Source organism: Asterias rubens, chromosome 20 (genome assembly GCF_902459465.1).
Source record: "Asterias rubens chromosome 20, eAstRub1.3, whole genome shotgun sequence".
In the NCBI taxonomy this organism is placed as follows: domain Eukaryota; kingdom Metazoa; phylum Echinodermata; class Asteroidea; order Forcipulatida; family Asteriidae; genus Asterias; species Asterias rubens.
The window spans coordinates 6,213,230-6,238,035 of NC_047081.1; the positions used below are offsets into that span (position 1 = coordinate 6,213,230).

Here is a 24,806-nt window from a genome sequence, read left to right on the forward strand (position 1 = left end):
GAAAGGAGAGAAAAAAACATTTTCAAAGACGTGCCCAAACACCTAAGAGCCCTCAACACAGTCAGAATGACCCAGTGAACCACTTCTGTATTATTTAAAAAAAAATACATAATCTATTTTGTTGGACCAACACAATGCTCTTGTCAGCCATACAAATCACAAAAACAAGCGGGATCTGAAACAGTCTACGCAGAACATTTTGTCAAAATAAACATCTTCAACAGTTCTAACAATGTAGGCATGACGGCATGACAAGTGTTCCAAGCAAACTTTCTTTAACAACATTCTAATAATGTCAGCTATTAGAGACATGTTTTTCACTTCAAGTGGTGTGATCTGTGTGGGGGGGGGGTGGAGGGGGTGAGGGGGGGGGTGGAGGGGTAGTTATTCTGTAGGAAGGGGTGAAGGACAGTAACACCACTGCGTTAGAGTTCGTCATCCTTGCTCTATAGCGGTGTAACAGGAGAAAGCGTGTGTTTGCAAAGGTCACGGACAAAGTCTCCAGGATGCGACAATCAGTACATCCTGTGATGAAAGAAGGTCTCTAATATAAACCAGATGGCGTCGTAAGACACGCCTTTAAGAAGTGGGCTATCGGAGACAGACTTAAAGGCAGTGTATACTTTTGGTAATTTCTTAGGTTTGGGTACTTTTTGTATAACACAGAACACAATGTCCACAGATTTACATTACATTTGCATGGTTTGAAGATAATGATGGTAGAAAGCTTCCTTTAAGTATAACTTACTGAGGTGTTGTAGTTTTTGAGAAATGAGTAAACAATGTCAGGAAAATAACTTTCGTCTCAGGAGACAACGTATACGTAACTCTCCTGAAACGTTGCTCTGAGATTTTAACTTTCTTTTCTAACAAACTTGAAGACTGAGAAATATTTCAAATATTAATTTTGAATCCCTCTTTGACATTCCTTTGAAGGTAGTTGTTTCCAAATTGTTACACATTACCAACAGCTGCAAGTGTGCTTCTTACCAGGGAAGTTTTTATGGCAATTTATTTTTTTGAGTAATTACCAAAGGGGTACCCTCCCTTTAAGTGCGAATACTGGCCTTAAAGTTGACATTTGTCTGATGGACTCGAGATCGGCAAGGCGTTTAAAAGTCACAGGGTCAAAGATCTTCTAGATATCTTATCACTCGAACAGTCACTGACTACAAAATAAAGTTGCCTTACATTGCTCGCAATTAAAGAATGCCAGAAAAAAACCACAAAATTAAACGGGTCCGGGTACTTTTGTAGGACACAAAACGCAATGTCCACAGATTTACATTAAACTCACACAGTTTGAAATAATGATGGTAGAAAGCTCCTTTAAAATATTACTTGCTGAGGTGCTGATTTGGGCAAACCCTGTCACCCCCTCTGAACTTTGGAAGAATACTTTTGATACATCACCTACCGATGTAACTCAATGTTCCTCCTTTAGTTCACTTTCTCTACATTAAAACATTCCTAGCCACACCTTCAAACTCTTCTATTATGAATACATAGCGCTGTGCAGAGATTCTCTTTCAAACTCCCTCTGTTTTGCTCTGGCCTGAAGGACAAGAAAGAGAACAAGAATATTAGTAATAAGTTGTATTTGTTAATTAGTCTTATTCCAGCGCTCGTGTCTATCTACCATTAGGTAATAGAACTTTAAACACCTGAAGGGCGTCTCAAAGTGCTTCAAACATTAGTACCCTGGTCACTGGACCATTTAATTCATTCATTAAACCATCTCAGCTCCCTGGGGAGTATACAGCCTGTGCAGCCAAATTCTTTAGTGCACTAAGCTAAATCAATCAATCACAAGAACCATCTCTGCCCTCACAGGTACCCATTTACCCCTAGGTGGAGAGCCAACAAGTGTCGTGTCAGGGACACAAGCGTCACAACCGAGACCCGAACCCAAACTCTGCTGAACAGAAACACCAGAAACACCAGAGCTCTTATCCGCTTGGCCACGACACCCTAGTCAAGGCGCTTTTTATTATAATAATAATAATAATAAGACATAATGCAAAAGCCTCTAAGCACATTAAAGAAACAATAAAATAAACAATTAGAGAAAGATACAAGATACAAATAGGCAAATTACAAAAAAGAAGCTTTCAACAAATGAGTTTTCAACAAGGACTTAAAACATTGTAAAGTATTAGCTTGGCGAATATGCACAGGAAGACTATTCCAAAGAAACGGTGCGGCGTAAGAAAAAGATCTGTGGCCATAAAAAATGGAAGAAGCTCTAGTAGCAGAAAGCAATGACTGTTGAGATGATTGTATTAGCAACAAGCGCAGTCACCCGGTCCAGATGAGTGGGCTTAGAGCAGTAGGAAACATGGTAAGCAGAGACAGGGGAAGGAAGGACAGGATCTTGAGATTGAAGGGACAATATGGTGCTGGTGATATTAACATCAAAAGAAGAGTCTTTATCCAGGCTTTGAACTTCGCTCTTGAATGGGGGCACAGCAGTTTTCCTTCTACATGTATGTATGAGGAAAATGTAAGTTTGTATTGGAACTTTGCAAGGGGCATCATGCAGCAAAACGGCTAGCACCACAGCAATACACCAATCCAATAGGCTCCGCCCATGGTGCTCATGTGAACAAGAACAGCAGAACCTCTCCAATGCCATTCTGCACAACTCTGCCATGCGCGCCAAGCAGTGTCTTAGCCAGGAATTTGGAAAGTGGGAGTGCAAACTGAAAAAGTGGGAGTGCAACCTAAAATCACTACTAAAAAATAAAAACATTGTGTGCGTAGCACACAACACGAGCGTGCATCGCCAAGTCTGCCCCCCCCCCCCCTCTTAAGGGCCCTGGAAGCTCTGGCTACTGTAGGTCCTCTCTGGTGGTTTCTGATGCATTTCTGGTACCTATTTCTCTGTTACAAGTAAACTATTTTGATTTAATTTTTGTTTTGTTTTCAACTCGAAAATGAGGCTTTAAAGCACAGATATTGTAAAGGTGATCGACGTCCACTATACATTATTAAACTCTATAAAATGTTTCTGGGTCAATATTAGGCCAGTTCAAAGCAGTTACTTGGACCATGGAGCTTGGACCCATTTAGCCTGAAATGATTCAAAAGCGATACAATTAATGCAGTACAAGTTTGCTGTCAACAAAATATTTTTGGGCATGTGTTACTCTTGATACAAATTTTTGCTTTAAGACTAAAACAAAAATGAAGAGGTATTGAAGAAATTAAGAGTTATCATTTATTAATTTTCTATCCATTCTTGTCCATTTGATTTCAGAACTATAGGCCTTATGTCAAGAAGCTGATAATAGTTTTTGTATTTATTTTAAACAAATTCACACAAGTATTTGCAACCAATCAAAATGTCAAGAGTGATTTACATGTACCATAATTATTTGCTTAACTTAAACTGACTGATCATGGTAATTAATATTTTCCTTAGTATTTGTTTAGGTTTCATATCGCTCAAGTCCTATAGGTTGTTTATTTGTTGAAACTGGGTCAAAGGCAATTTGTAAACAGTCTGCGGAGAATAAAGAACAAACAGTTACGAAAGACAGTGCCATTTAAGTTGTTCCACTGAGCAAAAAAACGTACTTGCAATTGCATTGAAAAATAAATTTGGGAGGTCTACAGCAAAACCCACTTTAGATTTGAAAAGAAACATGAACCAGTTTTTGAACCTTTCGAGCGGAAAATAACCATTGTTTTGTCAACTGCATTAACACCCAAGAGATGCAAACATTGAAATCCCAAAAAGTGTCGATATTTCAAACAAACTCTACAACGAACAAACGATGTGCCCTTGAATTTCTAGAAAGAAAAAAGATCGTCATGTTTGCCCCCGTGCAACTGCAGAATGTATGCGGTAAAAGGTGCACTGCGCCGCGTGTCACTCAGTTACCGATACTGACGTCATAGTAGAAAAATCCAGAGCGCGATGGTTTGAAGGATCGTGGAGATGAGATTGGTACCTAAAATAATCTGAACGAAAACGCGTGTGAATTTGCCTCTATCATACCACGCGTGCATGGAGTTCATGCTGCCTGCTGATGACGGTCGATGACGACGACTGACTGTTAAAACGAAGTCTACGTGTCTCGCTTGCGTTGTGTAATTTGCACGTGCGTTGTGTAATGGGTGGTTTGTGCGTTGTGTTTTGTGTGGTTGCAATGTGGTCAGCGTTTTCGAGGCAACTTCGAGTGACTGTTTTATGGTTGCGTCGTTGAAATTTTGATTCAAAAAGAAGAAGAAAATCTGGTAAAACCAAATCTAATTTTACTCACTGCTGTTTTAAACTGTTCAACAACAAAAAAGGAATAAAAGAAGTTCAGCAATTTTCACTGAAATTATTAGACAGCACGGCTTCACCCAAGCCGTGCATCAAATTTTTGCCCGTGTTTTTAGCCCAACTGGCCGTGCTAACACGGCGTGCACGGCTCGCTAGCTAACACGTTGGCGCCAAGCATACGCGCATAGGGTGCCTTTTACCCAGGAAAAAATGCCTTGGTGCCCTTGCCCTTTCAAAGCATACAGGCCTGTAACACAATGTGAGTACCTCTATTTGGAGTAGTGTTGGTTCTGAAAAGAACCGTGGTGAGTTGTTAACCACAGGTTCTTTTCAAAACCAACACTACTAAAAATGAGATATTCACATGGTGTTTCTGCAAACCTCCCTTATAGTCATACTTCCACCATGCAAAGTTTCAAATCCTGTTTTTTTCTGTCATTTACATTTTAATGTGTTGTAAGTACACAGTTTGGACGCTAAGCATATAAGACATCCAGTTTTTATGAATTCCAATCCAGCAAATTTGGACACCTTTACACCAAATCCTGGCTAAAACCTTGTCGCAAGGATGAGCCTGCAAGCACAAAGAGATCAAAGTGTCTCAGCAGATGATAGGATGAACCTTAAATATTAGGGGCTGCCAAGTACGTCTAAAGCAAGTTTGGCAAATGTACGCAGTTTGAGTCTGATGGATTTAAAGGCACTGAACGCAATTGGTCTGTCAAAGACCAGTACTCACACTTGGTGTATCCCAACATATGCATCTGTGAAAACATCAATTGATCATTAAAGATGCAAGAAAGTAATGAAAGAAAAAACACCCTTGTCGCACAAATTTGTATGCTTTAAGACACCTAATAAAATGCGATCAGGCCTGAAGTCGTTTATTAATTGAGTGAGAAATAACCTCTTTCTCAAAAAACAACATTACTTCAGAGGGGGCCGTTTCTCACAGTGTTTGATACTATCAACAGCTTCATTGCTCGTTACCAAGTAAGTTTTTATGCTAACAATTATTTTGAGTAATAACTAATAGTGTCCAGTGCCTTTAAAGTATGTCTTCAGTACATAAGGGTATTGGTGTAACCCATTACAACAAAGATCGATGAGCAATTTCCTTTGAATTATGCAGAACAACATGTATCAGTTGATAATCAAAATTCATCGCTTGCTGTTCTTATGCGTTCGACCAAGTAGGCTATACCCCAGTAGTCAATAGAGTGGAAAGGTCATGTGAGACTTTGGAACGCTAGGTGGCAGCAGACATAACAGGTACGTTGTAAATCTCCATTGTTTACATAGATCTGAGCATGCGCCATCTATAGAGTTATTTTTAAGAACTAGAGGGCGCACTGGTGATGCTGCATGCACAAATGTGACGAGACCACAAGGAGACCCATGCGCCATTTTGTAAGAGCGTTGTACGTGCCTTGAATATCAAGTTAGTGTGTGTGTTATGATAACGCTATGCAGTGCTGGGTTTTTTTCAACTTACAAAATGGCAGCACACCGGGCCACATATCTAGACCAGTACACCCTCTTGTTCTTTTATATAACTCTAGATAGCATACGCATGTTTCTGAAAGCCATGGAAATTATCAGGTAAAGTCTGCTGCCACCTAGTGTTGCCAAGAGTCCCCAATTATTTATCAGATTCGGGATAAAATTCAACACTTGGTTGAACACAACTTGCTCATGTTCAACTTGTGTTCAAGGAAGGTGTTACTACACAGTGAAGTACAATTGGTTGAACACAACTTGCTCATGTTCAACTTGTGTTCAAGGAAGGTGTTACTACACAGTGTAGCACAATTGTTCAATTGAAAAACACAACGCCAACAGACTTGTCCAGTCAGTCGTGCCACCTGTGAACACAAAGCCAACAGACTTGTCCGGTCAGTCGTGCCACCTGTGTCCTTAAGCAAAACACTTCGGAAGGGGCGTTGGTCGCATTTGTTGTGTTTGATATTATACTATTCTTATATAGCGCATATATTCGTCACTCAGTGATGTTCAAGGCGCTTTAACATACAGTATGTGGGACTTTGTTTGAATTATGAGATCTACTCCTTTTACATAGCAACATTAAAGCTTTACAAGGTGATGTGGCAAAATATGCAAACCAGGATCACCAAGGCGAACCCCTTCTCTTTTGGATAAAATGCACTAGGTGCTTTAACCTGCGTTACACAACACACGGGTCAACGGCTTTACGTTACATTCGAAGGATGAAGCATCATAGTTAAGTGTCTTGCTTAAGAAAACACGTGTCACGACCAGGACTCAAACCAACACTCTGCTGATCAGAAAAACAGCTAGGCCATAACAGAAGTGTGTTGTATGGTGTCGTGGCTGAGCGGACAAGAACACAGAACTGTTCTGTTCAGCAGAGTGTGGGTTCGAAGACACGGAACTTGTGTTCCTGAGCAAGACACTTAACTACATGCTTCTCTCCACCCAGGGGGAAATGGGTACCTATATTAGGGCAGAGATGGTTCTTGTGATTGATTTAGCCGAGTAGTGCATATCAATGTTGCACAGGCTGCATATTCCCCACCAGGGAGCTGAGATGGTTTAAGGAGTGAATTAAGGCCCAGTGTCCAGGGGAAATAATGTAAAGAGCTTTGGGACGCCTTCAGGCATGAAAAGCGCTTCATTATTCGTAGAAAATATCTCACCTTTTCTCTCCTATATTCTTCATAACCTTCATCGTCAGTTGGCAGTTCGTGTCGACAGACGGGACATGTGTTGGTTTGTCCAAGCCACGGCAAGATGCAGGTCGGATGGAAGTCGTGTTTGCAGGGAAGCTGTTTGCATTTTTCACCGGCGCTGTATTCAACTAGACAAATTGGACATCTGGAATCTGTGGAAAAAAGAAAAAAAAAGTCAATAAGTTTTCAAATTTCAATAGAACGCAATGTGTCGCGGCTGCGACGAGTTCCACAATTCATTTCATAATACACGTTGTAAGTCCGACACGCAAGTCAATCGTCGTGTGAGATGCCATACATCAAAATGCTAGACTGCCACTTCAAGGTGTGAGCTGACACTTAACTGACTTGGGCTAGCGACCCAAATCAACTGTCACCAGGGGCACGGTGCCACCTACTCCTAGGGCTGAAACAGGGTTACCCCTTCACAGTCTGTAAGGATGCAGGCATAGGTACGGGCATGGCTGGTAGAGCAGAATGAAATACCATCCCTCCATTTTAAACAGCAATTAAAGGAACCAGGGCCTTGGATCGGTCGAGTTGGTCTTTGAATGGCGTTTAAAATCGTTTGTTATGAAATGCATATTGTTAGAAAGATATTTTAAAAGTGGAACACAAGTTTCACTAGAAATTACACGGTTTTCCTTTTACGTCGCGAACTAACACGGTCCGCAATTTTTGGGGTCAAAACTTTGACTCCACAAAATGGCCCACCATGTTTCTGCGCGACGTAAAACGAAAACCGTGCAATTTCGAGGCATGTGTGTGTGGATCATTATATTCTACTTCTAAACTAACTATTTAACCATTTGCATTTCATAACAAACGGTTTCAAACGCTTTTCGAAGTCCAACCTGACTGATCCAAGGCAACGTGTTCCTTTAAGGTTAAGTGCCTTACTCAAGGGCACAAGTGTCATGAGTAGGATTCGAACCCACACTCTGCTGCTGACAACCAGAGCTTGGATCCGTTGCACTAGACCACTCATCTACTACACGCCATAAGTATGATTAAAGGATCAAGAATGTACATTAATGAGGAAGAAGTGACACTTTTCGACTTACCTTCATTTACACCGACAACTTTTTCTTGTAACTTTGCAATCACATCCTTAGAGGCTGGAGGACCTTTTCTCTCCTCGCCCCAAAAATCAAATCTAAACAAAAAAGAACGAAAACGAATAAACAACTGTTGATCCTCTTCAACTGGCAACCAAGTTATAGTTGAAAATTGCAAACATTTACAAGCACTTTACATTGCATTTCTGACAACTTAAAGGGTTTGGGTACTTTTTGTATGACACAAAACACAATGTCCACAGATTTATAATAGCCTTAAACATTTTGGAGATTATCTTGGTTAAAAGTTTCCCTGACAAACTTACTTGCTGAGGTGCTCAAGTTTTTCAGAAATAAGTAGAAAAATGTCACATAAATGATTGTTTGTCTTAGTGAGACAAAAATTATTTTAGCATGTACAACAGATAACGCCAACCTTCCCAAAAACAGCGCTCTGTGATTTTCAATTTTGTTCTCAAAAACTTAACAACTATTGAAAATACATTACTTCTACAGGTAAATTTGCATGCAATTTCATTCACAGTGAGTAGGGATTCATGACATGGCAAAAATGTACAAAAGCTATCAAAACCCTTGAATGAAAACTTACCCTTCAAAGCTGGCGGCAAAAGATCGGACATCATTTAGTAGTAACCTGTTGAGAAAGGGATCATTTTAGAAATTGATCAATGGGGAGAATTTATATGAGAAAACATAGCCATATTGTAAAAATACTCTTAGGCTTAGACCACGTTGCGATGATCGTAACTAACATTCCATCCTCTATGACCGGCGCGAGGATGGAGTGTTACAATCATTGCAACAACTTTTCAAAATGTAACTTAGTTGTTGTTTTTCTATTTAAAGACTCTGGACACTATTGGTAGTGGTCAAATAAATAATAATAATAATAATAATAATAATAATAATAATAATAATAATAATAATAATAATAACTAGACATTAAGTGTTTGTGAACAAACACGAAGCTGTTCCTTGTTGTTTTGCTTGGATTATGTGCTTCATTGCCCAAGGAATATATAACTGAAAAAAAGGTTTCAAAAAAGTTGTGTAGCTCTTGTTATAAGGTTTTACTTCCCGGTTGACCCGTAAGTAAAGGTCAACATGGGCCCACAGCTGCCAAAGTTTAATCTTCAATGCCAAGGAGTCTATAAAATCGGTTGTGTAGATCTTGATATATAGTCCCACTTCCGGTTGACCCAGAAGTAGAGGTCAACTTGGGGTCACAGTTTTCCAAAGCTAATATTTATTGCCTAAGAGTCTACAACTGAAGTTTGAACATTAGCTTTGTACTTTTTTAGATATGGGTTCACTTCCGGTTGACCCGGAAGTAAAGGTCAACATGGGGTCAAAGTTGTTTCAAACTAATCTTGAATCTGTTGTATAGTTCTTGAGATATGGTCCCACTTCCGGTTGACCAGGAAGTAGGGGTCAACTTGAGGTCACGTTTTTTTAAAGTTAATATTTTATGCCTAAGGAGTTTATAACTGAAAATATTTTGAAAATCTGCTGTATAGTTCTTGAGATATGGTGACACTTCCGGTTGACGCGGAAGTAGAGGTCAACTTCAGGTCACAGTTTTTTCAAATTAATCTCCAACCCCCAAGGAGTCTTTAAAAACAAACAGTTGAAAAGTCGGCCGTGAAGTTCTTGAGATACGATGCTGCAAAGATTTCCTAATTAATATGCATATGAGGGTCACTGGTGGTTAATTAATAAATAATTTTAATATGTTTTATGATAGGAATTAAGCTAAACATCCTAAAGCTTCCATTTGATATTATTTTACGTGTTTAAAAACACATAATTAATTTGTAGGATACTCCTTTATTTTCCTACTCCTGCCGATAGGGGGCGCTTTATGAGACATTTCAATTGCACGATTTCTGCACCGTAACGTCTGTATCTGACTCTGTATTTGTATGTGTACGTTGCAGAGACCAAAACTGTCACAAAATGTCAAGCTATAATTTCCCCTATAGAACACGGCCCAGTTTTATGGCTCTGTCTGCTTCAACCAAACTCTGCCCATTTATTATACCACCATTCTCCACTTACTGTGCAGGCGCTGAAATATCTGTACAATTAGTTCAAAGCAAAGATTACATATGATAAATTTCCCCACGCACAAGCAAAAATATCCCTGCTAAGCTGTGAAATATGCTTTAAGTAAGCGATAATATCCGCGCTTCTGATGTGTCAATTCTTTGCTTACGCAGTGAAGCAGAGTCAAATTGGACCAGTTTCACAAGATTTCCCCTCATGTACTAACAATCTTTTTTGACTTTAAATGTTTGAAGTGTAGGCCTTACCAAACCTACTTACAGGGCAAAATTACATGGTTCTCATGACCACCAAAGTCTGCGCTTACGATCACCATTTTCCGCTTTACTGTGATGTGCAAGCTTGGAAAATAATGTGCGAACTTGGAAGCACACAAACAAAAGAAATCCATGCTATAAGCAGTCCATTTTGCTTGACGTAAGCGCAGAATTCAATGCTTCTGCAGAGCACTGAATTTTTTTCATTAAGCAAGTTCCCATAATGACTCGACTAGTCGAACCTCAAACCTAACTACGACACTTGTCGAGATAAAATACAGATTCTCAAGATTTGTGCCGCTATGTGCCGCAAAGGCAATATTAATTATGTTGCGAATGGGTGACTAGTGAATTTTACTACTCGACTAGTCGCACCTCAAACCTGACTACGACACTTGTCGAGATAAAATACGGATTCTCAAGATTTGTACCGCTATGTGCCGCAAGGGCAATATAAATTATGTTGCGAATGGGTGTGACTAGTGAAATTTACTACTCGACTAGGCGCACTTCAAACCTAACAACGACACTTGTCGAGATAAAGTACGGATTCTCAAGATTTGTGCCGCTATGCCGCAAGGGCAATATAAATTATGTTGCGAATAGTAGTAAGCAACACAACTGGTTCACCAAACAGGTAGTCGGGACAAATTTTTAATTATGTTGCGAATGGGTGTGACTAGTGAAATTTACTACTCGACTAGTCGCAATTCAAACCTAACTATGACACTTGTCGAGATAAAGTACAGATTCTCAAGATTTGTGCCGCTTTGTCACAAGGGCAATATTAATTACGTTGCGAATAGTAGTAAGCAACACAACTGGTTCACCAAACAGGTAGTCGGGACAAATTTTGTAGTCGATGTGTGGACACGATTATAACTGAATAGAGATAAAAACAGTAGTCGCGACTCAAATAATAATTTGTAGTCGCGGCTTTAACACTAAAGCACACTAGTCGCCCCTGCCTACTTTTGTCACAAGTAAAGCACGGTTTTTCGTGCGAATGCAAATAAAATTTTTTAGTCACTGTTTTCGCAGTGAAAGTTTCGCAGGAGTTGAGCACAATTAGTCAACTGTAGCAAATTGTTTGATGCGAATTGTGACGTGAAGAACACATTCCCTGCTAAGCTGTAAAATACGCTTAGCGTAAGCACAGTTCCCTGATTACGTAAGCGCTGTGATTCTTTCCTTTAAAAGCCATTGGCCCAGGACCAAACTACATAATAGCTTTTTAAACACAAAAAGCAGCTTAACCATGCCTCATGTTCAAGTTGTGAATCCAGGTATTCTGCTCAATTTCTGCAATTTTGTAAAGCAAAATGTTTTGCCTGTTTATTATAAGCAGCTCTATAAAACTGAGCCACTCAACTACCAGAGAAACGTCAGCATAATAAAATCTCTGCTTTTGTATTCCTGTCAAAGAGTTTTTGTTTGTCATGGTCTAATTTCCGAACGTAACGCGAAATACTGGAATTAGTTTAGGCAAATGGTCCCCGGCGCGAACAAGGTGACTCTACCCGTAAATAATTCCAAATCCCGGGCGGTCTATTTTCGTCGTCCACGCTCGTCGCCTGAAATGAACCCAGTCCACGATGCACCATGCTCAGGCTTGTCAAATTTTGGGAAGAAGTTTAGACTTGTGCTAGTCGGTGACCGTAAGAAAGCTATGTATATTTAGGGCCACTGATTTTCCGTTTCACAAAAGTGCAAATTCCGTCTGGCAAAAACATGAATTCCGTTTCAGGCACAAAAATTCCGTTTCATGTTTTTTTAATTAGATAAAAGGTTGTTTAATACCCAGGGACACACTTATAAAAATCAATTTGAGATAAGTTGCACTGCTGACTTCGTAAAATGTTCATTTGAACTGACAAATTTCAAAAAAATACTTTAATTTTTTTTTAATTATAATTGTAATGTGGATTATTTTGTATACTGCTGTTCGATGAAACAAAAACATGTAGTCAGGGTAGAAAGGTTGCACTGTGACTGCAGTATCAATGCACATGATGTGATAGACTTGATTCCAAGTCTAAAACTACAGTTGATTCTCTGCATCAGCCACATTGTAGGCTAATGACAGGAGTGTATCCACAAGAGGGCGCTGTTTCAGCATGATCAAAGACTTGGGAACAAGTCTATGGACGTGACCGTTCTCCATCCACAAACAAAATGCCAGCCATTTTGTTTTCGTTTTGGCGACAGAATGTTGACAGTTTACGGTTTTATTTTAGACCTTTCCGAGATGAAAAAAACATTGTATGTGTTCTTATAGATCATAGGTAAGCTAGTTTGTGTATTATTGTTGGTAAAAGAGAGGGAGAAAATGCAATTTGGGTGAACAAAAAATGTTAAAAACGTGCCGCGAATAATGCCATTCGCTTAACCATGTTAACAACGTGTGTACATCATGTGTGTAAACATGGAGGATGGTGTGAAGTAGAACAGAATGATCCACGGTTACGATCTCGTACTTTTTAATGGTCTGATTTCTGATACTTTTTTAGTTTAACAAAAAGAATCTTAATAAAGAATGCAATTTCAATAGTTTTGGCGGCAAGGAGGAAAAAAAAAAAAAAAAAAAACTAGATATAGTGTTTGTACAAACAAACACTAGGTGTTCGGCTATTGTTGGGTCAGTGTTTGAATCAATGAAAAAGTGTTGTTAATAGCTCGTCAAACTGCAAAGAAATCAAAACCAAACAGTTTTCTCGATGTGAAATAATTTTATGGTAAAGCATCAAAAAGTGTACATTTCAACCTTAAAGCCTTTAAATAATGCCTTTTCAAAGCCTTTTACAGGCACTTCCGGTTTAAAAAGGTCAAAAGGTCAAGAGAAGGTCACCAACATACCAATTTATTTGAAGTACGTGAGGCCCTTTCATATGATGTATAGATTGTCAAAATAGCTTTTGTGGTTGAGGACATAGGAACTTATGCATAATGACGACTGGAGAAGAGACTAACTAACCGAATAGGAAATGTTTGTTGAAAACATCTGAAAACAGACTACGTACGTAAAGCCCTTTCATATGATGTATAGATTGTCAAAATAGCTTGTGTGGTTGAGGACATAGGAACTTATGCATAATGACGACTGGAGAAGAGACTAACTAACCGAAAAGGAAATGTTTGTTGAAAACACCTTCAAAACAGACTACGTACGTAAAGCCCTTTCATATGATGTATAGATTGTCAAAATAGCTTGTGTGGTTGAGGATATGGGAGCTTATGCATAATGACGACTGGAGAAGAGACTAACTAGGAGGAAAATCTTTGTTGAAAACGCCTTGAAAACAGACTAAAGCGAAGCTATTTATAGGAGAAAAAAAAATTAAATACAAAAATAAATCGTACAAATTTTGGTCGCCAAGTGGTCTCCCATCCAAATACTGACTGGGCTCGATTTTGCTTAACTTTAGTGACAGGTGTTATCAACGCAGTATGGTACGCAGACTAAAACGATCAACACGTGGTGCAGAGCGTGACTATGCTCATCAATGCACCGCATACTTACACGTGGTGACCGCAATGCACCGCATGCTTACACGAGGTGACAAAGTACATGTACATGTAATTGTAAAATCTTTACGCGCAATCAATGGGGGAATTTTGTAGTCTTTATACAGTGTACATGAATTTTGAAATTTTCAACCTCGATTTTGAACCGGAAGACAAGATCAAAATGGGGTCATGTCTGTGAGGTGTTTACGGAGTTTTTAATGCCCTTTCCGATGATGTATTGATTGTAAAAATCCTTCATGCAGATCAAAAGTTATGATTTTTTGAAATAATAAACTTTGAATGAGTGTATCTCGTCAACTGATGACGTCATCGTGACGTAAGAACTTTTATATCATCTACTGGTTATTGTCTACCTGTGTGCAAAGTTTCAACTTAATGCAAGCTTCGCATCTATGCTTTTTCTTGCGGACAATCGACAGCGAGAAGAATAAGAAAAACCAAAAAAAAAAAACAACTAGATATAGTGTTTGTTCAAACAAACACTAGGTGTTCGGCTATTGTTGGGTCAGTGTTTGAATACGTGAGGCCCTTTCATATGATGTATAGATTGTCAAAATAGCTTTTGTGGTTGAGGAAACGTGAACTGATGAATAATGGCGACTGGAGAAGAGCCTAACTAGGAGGAAAATCTTTGTTGAAAACGCCTTGAAAACAGACTACGTACGTAAAGCCCTTTCATATGATGTATAGATTGTCAAAATAGCTTGTGTGGTTGAGGATATGGTAGCTTATGATAATGACGACTGGAGAAGAGACTAACTAGGAGGAAAATCTTTGTTGAAAACGCCTTGAAAACAGACTACGTACGTAAAGCCCTTTCATATGATGTATAGATTGTCAAAATAGCTTGTGTGGTTGAGGACATAGGAACTTATGCATAATGACGACTGGAGAAGAGACTAACTAACCGAATAGGAAATGTTTGTTGAAAACATCTGAAAACAGACTACGTACGTAAAGCCCTTTCATATGATGTATAGATTGTCAAAATAGCTTGTGTGGTTGAGGACATAGGAACTTATGCATAATGACGACTGGAGAAGAGACTAACTAACCGAAAAGGAAATGTTTGTTGAAAACACCTTGAAAACAGACTACGTACGTAAAGCCCTTTCATATGATGTATAGATTGTCTAAATAGCTTGTGTGGTTGAGGATATGGGAGCTTATGCATAATGACGACTGGAGAAGAGACTAACTAGGAGGAAAATCTTTGTTGAAAACGCCTTGAAAACAGACTAAAGCGAAGCTATTTATAGGAGAAAAAAAAATTAAATACAAAAATAAATCGTACAAATTTTGGTCGCCAAGTGGTCTCCCATCCAAATACTGACTGGGCTCGATTTTGCTTAACTTTAGTGACAGGTGTTATCAACGCAGTATGGTACGCAGACTAAAACGATCAACACGTGGTGCAGAGCGTGACTATGCTCATCAATGCACCGCATACTTACACGTGGTGACCGCAATGCACCGCAATGCACCGCATGCTTACACGTGGTGACAAAAGACATGTACATGTAATTGTAAAATCTTTACGCGCAATCAATGGGGGAATTTTGTAGTGCTTTATACGTGAATTTTAGATTTTTCAACATCGATTTTGAACCAGAAGACAAGATCAAAATGGGGTCATGTCTGTGAGGTGTTTACGGAGTTTTTAATGCCCTTTCCGATGATGTATTGATTGTCAAAATCCGTCATGCAGATCAAAAGTTATGATTTTTTGAAATAATACCGCATACTTACACGTGGTGACCGCAATGCACCGCATGCTTACACGTGGTGACAAAGTACATGTACATGTAATTGTAAAATCTTTACGCGCAATCAATGGGGGAATTTTGTAGTCTTTATACATGAATTTTGAAATTTTCAACATCGATTTTGAACCGGAAGACAAGATCAAAATGGGGTCATGTCTGTGAGGTGTTTACGGAGTTTTTAATGCCCTTTCCGATGATGTATTGATTGTAAAAATCCTTCATGCAGATCAAAAGTTATGATTTTTTGAAATAATAAACTTTGAATGAGTGTAACTCGTCAACTGATGACGTCATCGTGACGTAAGAACTTTAGTATAATCTACTGGTTATTGTCTACCTGTGTGCAAAGTTTCAACTTAATGCAAGCTTCGCATCTATGCTTTTTCTTGCGGACAATCGACAGCGAGAAGAATAAGAAAAACCAAAAAAAACGAACAAAATCAATGAGTTGTTCGGGCTGTTGCCCGAACACCTAAAAAAAAAAAAAAAACGAACAAAATCAATGAGTTGTTCGGGCTATTGCCCGAACACCTAAAAAAAAAAAAACCAAACAAAATCAATGAGTTGTTCGGGCTTTTGCCCAAACACCTAAAAAAACTAGATATAGTGTTTGTACAAACAAACACCAGGTGTTCGGCTATTGTTGGGTCACTGTTTGAATCAATGAAAAAAAGTGTTGTTGATAGCTCGTCAAATTGCAAAGAAATCAAAACCAAACAGTTTTCTCGATGTGTAATAACTTTATGGTAAAGCATCAAAAAGTGTACATTTCAACCTAAAAGCCTTTAAATAATGCCCTTTCAAAGCATTTTACAGGCACTTCCGGTGTAAAAAGGTCAAAAGGTCAAGATAAGGTCACCAACATACCCATTTTTGTGAAGTACGTGAGGCCCTTTCATATGATGTATAGATTGTCAAAATAGCTTTTGTGGTCGAGGAAATGTGAACTGATGAATAATGACGACTGGAAAAGAGACTAACTAACCGGAAGGGAAATGTTTGTTGAAAACGCCTTGAAAACAGACTACGTACGTAAAGCCCTTTCATATGATGTAGATTGTCAAAATAGCTTTTGTGGTTGGAGCCATATGCATAATGACGACTGAAGAAGAGACTAACTAACCGGAAAATAAATGTTAGTTGAAAACGCCTTGAAAATAGACTAAAAACGAAGCTATTTATAGGAGAAGAAAAAACAAAAAAAAATTAAATAGATATAGTGTTTGTAGAAACAAACACTAGGTGTACGCCTATTTTTGGGTCAGTGTTTGAATAAATGAAACAAGTATTGTTAATAGCTCGTCAAATTACAAAGAAATCAAAACCAAACAGTTTTCTCGATGTGTAATAATTTTATGGAAAAAGCATCAAAAAGTGTACATTTCAACCTAAAAGCCTTTAAATACTGCCTTTTCAAAGAATTTTACAGGCTCTTCTTACAGTTTAAAAAGGTCAAAAAGTCAAGAGAAGGTCACCAACATACCCATTTTTGTGGAATACGTGAGGCCCTTTCATATGATTCTAGCAATTTTCCAGGCATTGTACAATAAAGTAAGCATTGAGAAGTGGTACGGTCCGTGCTTATCCAAGACGCTTCCAAAAAGTATGGGAAACGTTGGGCGCATTTCCGAGCCGATGCCAAAAGATGAAAAATGATGGGTACAGATCAAAGCCGTTTTCATGCAGTGGTGCACAATTCAGGCCGTTTCGAGACTCCTTAACCTTTGAATTCGGTCGGTGTAATTACGCTTGTCGAAATGATCTTTGAACAAAATGTCAGGAAACGTAAGGAATAAAGAAATAGCTTAGCTCTTGGCCAATATCGTAGGAATTTGTTTTTACTAAACGCCTGACCTGACATTTAATGTATTCATGCTAAAAAAAATTAATGAAAATTATAATTAGGTCTCCGTTCTACAAACTGGAGTTAATTCAAATTTCATCTTGCACTGCTGTTTGACATAATTATTCCACTTACTACAAGTACTGATTTGTACTTTTCAGATTGATATAATTGCGCAGATAATATTATTAAAATGTTCACCTTAGTTTGTATTTATAAATTACTCATGTTTGGAGCATTGTTAAGGTTCCAACAGCCGGTGTGGACGTTTTTTTATTGTCATTTATGAGCTAGCAACTATTAGCTCCCCACTTAACTGTTTACATCTGTTTTCATAAATATACAAGTCATTAAAAAAAACTTATTAAGTTTTTATTAATGACTTGTGTATTTATTGAAACAGATGTAAACAGTTAAACGGGGAGCTAATATTATTTGTAATGTCAAAAGTTGCACTAATAGTTGCTAGCTCATAAATGACAATAAAAAACGCCCACACCGGCTGTTGGAACCCTTGATAATGCTCCAAACACGAATAATTCACAAATACAAACTAGGTGAAAATTTTAGCACGTGAACTTTTAGTGCACCCCAGTTAAAATCTAGGGACGAAGGCTTGAATCGTGTGGATTGATTGTTCAGACCCTACGTGATTGTTTGGGGTTTCCCTCTATAATGGTTGCCTACAACATCTAAAACTGACATTTCTTAACCACTACACGAGTATCTCCAGGTATATGGCTCTTTCGAAAAAGATGTATAAAGAAAAACTTTACATGTAGTGGTTGTATATTTACAAACACTTGTTCGGTGTACATATCTATTTTTTTTAAATCAAAACTTAACCCCTTTAATCCTAACACAATGTGTTTTATAAAATTGGTGGGATTTGATCCTACAAGGTTTGCACTGCTGGAGCAGATCTCTTACCGCTGCTAGAGCAGGGCCCAACTTCATAGAGCTGCTTAACGGTCGATTTTGTGCTTACTGGGCGCACCTAGCAAATTGTTCATTTCATAGCCTTGCTTAAGACAAGTCAAAAGGTCAAGAGAAGGTCACCAACATCTCCATTTTTATGAAGTACGTAAAGCTCTTTCGTATGATGTAAAGATTGACAAAATAGCTTTTGTGGTTGAGGAAATATGAACTTATTAAATATTGACGACTGTGGAAGAGACTAACTTATTAAAAGAGGGAAATGTATTTATGAAAACGCCTTGAACGCGACTATACACAAGCATTAATGTGTGCATTTCAGCCTAAAAGCCATTAGTTAACGCCTTTTTCAAAGCATTCAAAGCATTCTAAAGGCACTACATACCTACGTAAAGCCCTTTCATATGATGTAGATTGTCAAAACCGCTTTTGTGGAGAACTGGAGAAGAGACTAACTAACCGGAAAGGAAATGTTTGTTGAAAACGCCTTGAAAACAGACTACGTACGTAAAGCCCTTTCATATGATGTAGATTGTCAAAATAGCTTTTGTGGTTGAGGGCATAGGAACTTATGCATAATGACGACTGGAGAAGAGACTAACTAATAGGAATGTTTGTTGAAAACGCCTTGAAAACAGACTATGTACGTAAAGCCCTTTCATATGATGTAGATTGTCAAAATAGCTTTTGTGGTTGAGGGCATAAGCATAGGAACTTATGCATAATGACGACTGGAGACTAACTAACCGGAAGAGAAATGTTTGTTGAAAACGACTTGAAAACAGACTAAAAACGAAGCTAATAGGAGAAGAAAAAATAAAATAAAAAAATAAATAATACAAAATTTGGTCGCCAATTGGTCTCCCATCAAAGTACTGACCAAGCCCGACTTTGCTTAACTTCATTGATCGGACGGGAACCGGTCATATCAACGCAGTACGGTCGTAGATAATATACAATAAATTCGATTTGAATCAGAAGACAAGGTCAAAAAGTTAAACGCCTTGAACGAAGACTATTCTACATGAAGCTTTTACACGCTCTATGGATGATCACTGGAGCGTGACTCTCCCGCACAGCTAATACACTACACGTTGTGTGTATGCCTAAGTGTAATGTTTATGCACATACCAACGGGGGATTTACGTTGTTCTTTAGACGTGAATTTTGAAATTTTCAACCTCTCTTTTGAGCCGGAAGACAAAATCAAAATGTGGCTATGTCTGTGAGGCGTTTACGGAGTTGTTAATGCCCTTTCCGATGATTTATTGATTGTAAAAATCCCTCATGTAGATCAAAAGTTATGATTTTTTTAAATAATAAACTTTGAATTAGTGTATCTCGTCAACTGATGACGTCATCGTGACGTAACAACTTTTGCATCATCTACTGGTTATTGTCTACCTGTGTGCAAAGTTTCAACTTAATGCAAGCTTCGCATCTATGCTTTTTCTTGCGGACAATCGACAGCGAGAAGAATAAGAAAAACAAAAAAAAAACTAGATATAGTGTTTGTAGAAACAAACACTAGGTGTTCGGCTATTGTTGGGTCAGTGTTTGAACCAATGAAAAAAGTGTTGTTGATAGCTCGTCAAATTTCAAAGAAATCAAACCAAACAGTTTTCTCGATGTGTAATAATTTTATGGTAAAGCATCAAAAAGTGTACATTTCAACCTAAAAGCCTTTAAATAATGCCTTTTCAAAGCATTTTACAGGCACTTCAGGTTTAAAAAGGTCAAAAGGTCAAGAGAAGGTCACCAACATACCCATTTTTGTGAAGTACGTGAGGCCCTTTCATATGATGTATAGATTGTCAAAATAGCTTTTGTGGTTGAGGGCATAGGAACTTATGCATGATGACGACTGGAGAAGAGACTAACTAACCGGACGGGGAAATGTTTGTTGAAAACGCCTTGAAAACAGACTACGCACTTAAAGCCCTTTCATATGATGTATAGATTGTCAAAATAGCTTTTGTGGTTGGAGCCTTATGCATAATGACGACTGAAGAAGAGACTAACTAACCGGAAAAGAAATGTTAGTTGAAAACGCCTTGAAAATAGACTAAAAACGAAGCTAATTATAGGAGAAGAAAAAAAAAATAATACAAAAAAATAATACAAAATTTGGTCGCCAATTGGTCTCCCATCCAAGTACTGACCAAGCCCGATTTAGCATAACTTCAGTGATCGGACGGGAACCGGTGTTATCAACGCAGTACGGTCGTAGATAGTGTACAATAAATTCGATTTGAACCAGAAGACAAGATCAAAAGGTTAAACGCCTTGAACGAAGACTATTCTACATGAAGGTTTTTCGCGCTCTATGGATGATCACTGGAGCGTGACTCTCCCGCACAGCTAATACACTACACGTTGTGTGTATGCCTAAGTGTAATGTTTATGCACATACCAACGGGGATTTACGTTGTTCTTTAGACGTGAATTTTGAAATTTTCAACCTCTCTTTTGAGCCGAAGACAAAATCAAAATGGGGTCATGTCTGTGAGGCGTTTACGGAGTTTTTAATGCCCTTTACGATGATGTATTGATTGTAAAAATCCGTCATGCAGATCAAAAGTTATGATTTTTTTAAATAATACCGCATACTTACACGTGGTGACCGCAATGCACCGCATTCTTACACGTGGTGACAAAGTACATGTACATGTAATTGTAAAATCTTTACGCGCAATCAATGGGGGAATTTTGTAGTCCTTTAGGCCTATACATGAATTTTAGAATTTTCAACCTCGATTTTGAACCGGAAGACAAGATCAAAATAGGGTCATGTCTGTAAAGTGTTTACGGAGTTTTTAATGCCCTTTCCGATGATGTATTGATTGTAAAAATCCGTCATGCAGATCAAAAGTTATGATTTTTTGAAATAATAAACTTTGAATGAGTGTATCTCGTCAACTGAAGACGTCATCGTGACGTAAGAACTTTTGTATCATCTACTGGTTATTGTCTACCTGTGTGCAAAGTTTCAACTTAATGCAAGTTTCGCATCTATGCTTTTTCTTGCGGACAATCGACAGCGAGAAGAATAAGAAAAACCAAAAAAAAACTAGATATAGTGTTTGTACAAACAAACACTAGGTGTTCGGCTATTGTTGGATCAGTGTTTGAATAAATGAAACAAGTATTGTTAATAGCTCGTCAAATTACAAAGAAATCAAAACCAAACAGTTTTCTCGATGTGTAATAATTTATAGAAAAAGCATCAAAAAGTGTACATTTCAACCTAAAAGCCTTTAAATACTGCCTTTTCAAAGCATTTTACAGGCTCTTCCAGTTTAAAAAGGTCAAAAAGTCAAGAAAAGGTCACCAACACACCCATTTTTGTGGAATACGTGAGGCCCTTTCATATGATGTATAGATTGTCAAAATAGCTTGTGTGGTTGAGGAAACGTGAACTGATGAATAATGGCGACTGGAGAAGAGCCTAACTAACCAGAAGGGAAATGTTTGTTGAAAACGCCTTGAAAACAGACTACGTACGTAAAGCCCTTTCATATGATGTATAGATTGTCAAAATAGCTTTTGTGGTTGAGGACATAGGAACTTATGCATAATGACGACTGGAGAAGAGACTAACTAACCGAATAGGAAATGTTTGTTGAAAACATCTGAAAACAGACTACGTACGTAAAGCCCTTTCATATGATGTATAGATTGTCAAAATAGCTTGTGTGGTTGAGGACATAGGAACTTATGCATAATGACGACTGGAGAAGAGACTAACTAACCGAAAGGGAAATGTTTGTTGAAAACACCTTCAAAACAGACTACGTACGTAAAGCCCTTTCATATGATGTATAGATTGTCAAAATAGCTTGTGTGGTTGAGGATATGGGAGCTTATGCATAATGACGACTGGAGAAGAGACTAACTAGGAGGAAAATCTTTGTTGAAAACGCCTTGAAAACAGACTAAAGCGAAGCTATTTATAGGAGAAAAAAAAATTAAATACAAAAATAAATCGTACAAATTTTGGTAGCCAAGTGGTCTCCCATCCAAATACTGACTGGGCTCGATTTTGCTTAACTTTAGTGACAGGTGTTATCAACGCAGTATGGTACGCAGACTAAAACGATCAACACGTGGTGCAGAGCGTGACTACGCTCATCAATGCACCGCATACTTACACGTGGTGACCGCAATGCATCGCATGCTTACACGTGGTGACAAAGTACATGTACATGTAATTGTAAAATCTTTACGCGCAATCAATGGGGGAATTTTGTAGTGCTTTATAGGTGAATTTTAGATTTTTCAACATCGATTTTGAACCAGAAGACAAGATCAAAATGGGGTCATGTCTGTGAGGTGTTTACGGAGTTTTTAATGCCCTTTCCGATGATGTATTGATTGTCAAAATCCGTCATGCAGATCAAAAGTTATGATTTTTTGAAATAATACCGCATACTTACACGTGGTGACCGCAATGCACCGCATGCTTACACGTGGTGACAAAGTACATGTACATGTAATTGTAAAATCTTTACGCGCAATCAATGGGGGAATTTTGTAGTCTTTATACAGTGTACATGAATATTGAAATTTTCAACCTCGATTTTGAACCGGAAGACAAGATCAAAATGGGGTCATGTCTGTGAGGTGTTTACGGAGTTTTTAATGCCCTTTCCGATGATGTATTGATTGTAAAAATCCTTCATGCAGATCAAAAGTTATGATTTTTTGAAATAATAAACTTTGAATGAGTGTATCTCGTCAACTGATGACATAATCGTGACGTAAGAACTTTTGTATCATCTACTGGTTATTGTCTACCTGTGTGCAAAGTTTCAACTTAATGCAAGCTTCGCATCTATGCTTTTTCTTGCGGACAATCGACAGCGAGAAGAATAAGAAAAACCAAAAAAAAAAAAAACTAGATATAGTGTTTGTACAAACAAACACTAGGTGTTCGGCTATTGTTGGGTCAGTGTTTGAATAAATGAAAAAAGTATTGTTAATAGCTCGTCAAATTACAAAGAAATCAAAACCAAACAGTTTTCTCGATGTGTAATAATTTATAGAAAAAGCATCAAAAAGTGTACATTTCAACCTAAAAGCCTTTAAATACTGCCTTTTCAAAGCATTTTACAGGCTCTTCCAGTTTAAAAAGGTCAAAAAGTCAAGAAAAGATCACCAACACACCCATTTTTGTGGAATACGTGAGGCCCTTTTATATGATGTATAGATTGTCAAAATAGCTTTTGTGGTTGAGGAAACGTGAACTGATGAATAATGGCGACTGGAGAAGAGCCTAACTAACCAGAAGGGAAATGTTTGTTGAAAAAGCCTTGAAAACAGACTATGTACGTAAAGCCCTTTCATATGATGTATAGATTGTCAAAATAGCTTGTGTGGTTGAGGACATAGGAACTTATGCATAATGACGACTGGAGAAGAGACTAACTAACCGAAAGGGAAATGTTTGTTGAAAACACCTTGGAAACAGACTACGTACGTAAAGCCCTTTCATATGATGTATAGATTGTCAAAATAGCTTGTGTGGTTGAGGATATGGGAGCTTATGCATAATGACGACTGGAGAAGAGCCTAACTAGGAGGAAAATCTTTGTTGAAAACGCCTTGAAAACAGACTACGTACGTAAAGCCCTTTCATATGATGTATAAATTGTCAAAATAGCTTTTGTGGTTGAGGACATAGGAACTTATGCATAATGACGACTGGAGAAGAGACTAACTAACCGAATAGGAAATGTTTGTTGAAAACATCTGAAAACAGACTACGTACGTAAAGCCCTTTCATATGATGTATAGATTGTCAAAATAGCTTGTGTGGTTGAGGACATAGGAACTTATGCATAATGACGACTGGAGAAGAGACTAACTAACCGAAAAGGAAATGTTTGTTGAAAACACCTTGAAAACAGACTACGTACGTAAAGCCCTTTCATATGATGTATAGATTGTCAAAATAGCTTGTAGCTAATAGCGACGGACGGTCGGAACAGCTAATAAAAACAATAAAAATCTAGACGAAAACAATACCTGTTCCGACGGACGGTCGGAACAGCTAACTAGACATTAAGTGTTTGTGAACAAACACGAAGCTGTTCCTTGTTGTTTTGCTTGGATTATGTGCTTCATTGCCCAAGGAATATATAACTGAAAAAAAGGTTTCAAAAAAGTTGTGTAGCTCTTGTTATAAGGTTTTACTTCCCGGTTGACCCATAAGTAAAGGTCAACATGGGCCCACAGCTACCAAAGATTAATCTGCAATGCCAAGGAGTCTATAAAATCGGTTGTGTAGATCTTGATATATAGTCCCACTTCCGGTTGACCCAGAAGTAGAGGTCAACTTGGGGTCACA

The 24,806-nt window shown here is 38.2% G+C and overlaps 1 protein-coding gene across 1 annotated transcript in view; it reads right to left on the bottom strand.

Moving 5' to 3' along the window:
- Positions 1-749: 749 nt before the first annotated feature.
- Positions 750-24,806, bottom strand: part of LOC117303977 (E3 ubiquitin-protein ligase RNF181-like) — a 37,785-nt gene continuing 13,728 nt past the window's right edge. Inside the window, exons 2-5 of the mRNA XM_033788446.1 lie at positions 8,653-8,697; positions 8,049-8,140; positions 6,952-7,136; positions 750-1,555 (exon numbers count right to left, since the gene is read on the bottom strand). Coding sequence (XP_033644337.1) covers positions 1,496-1,555; positions 6,952-7,136; positions 8,049-8,140; positions 8,653-8,697 — 382 coding nt within the window. The 3' untranslated portion in view covers positions 750-1,495. The remainder of the gene's footprint in view (positions 1,556-6,951; positions 7,137-8,048; positions 8,141-8,652; positions 8,698-24,806) is intronic.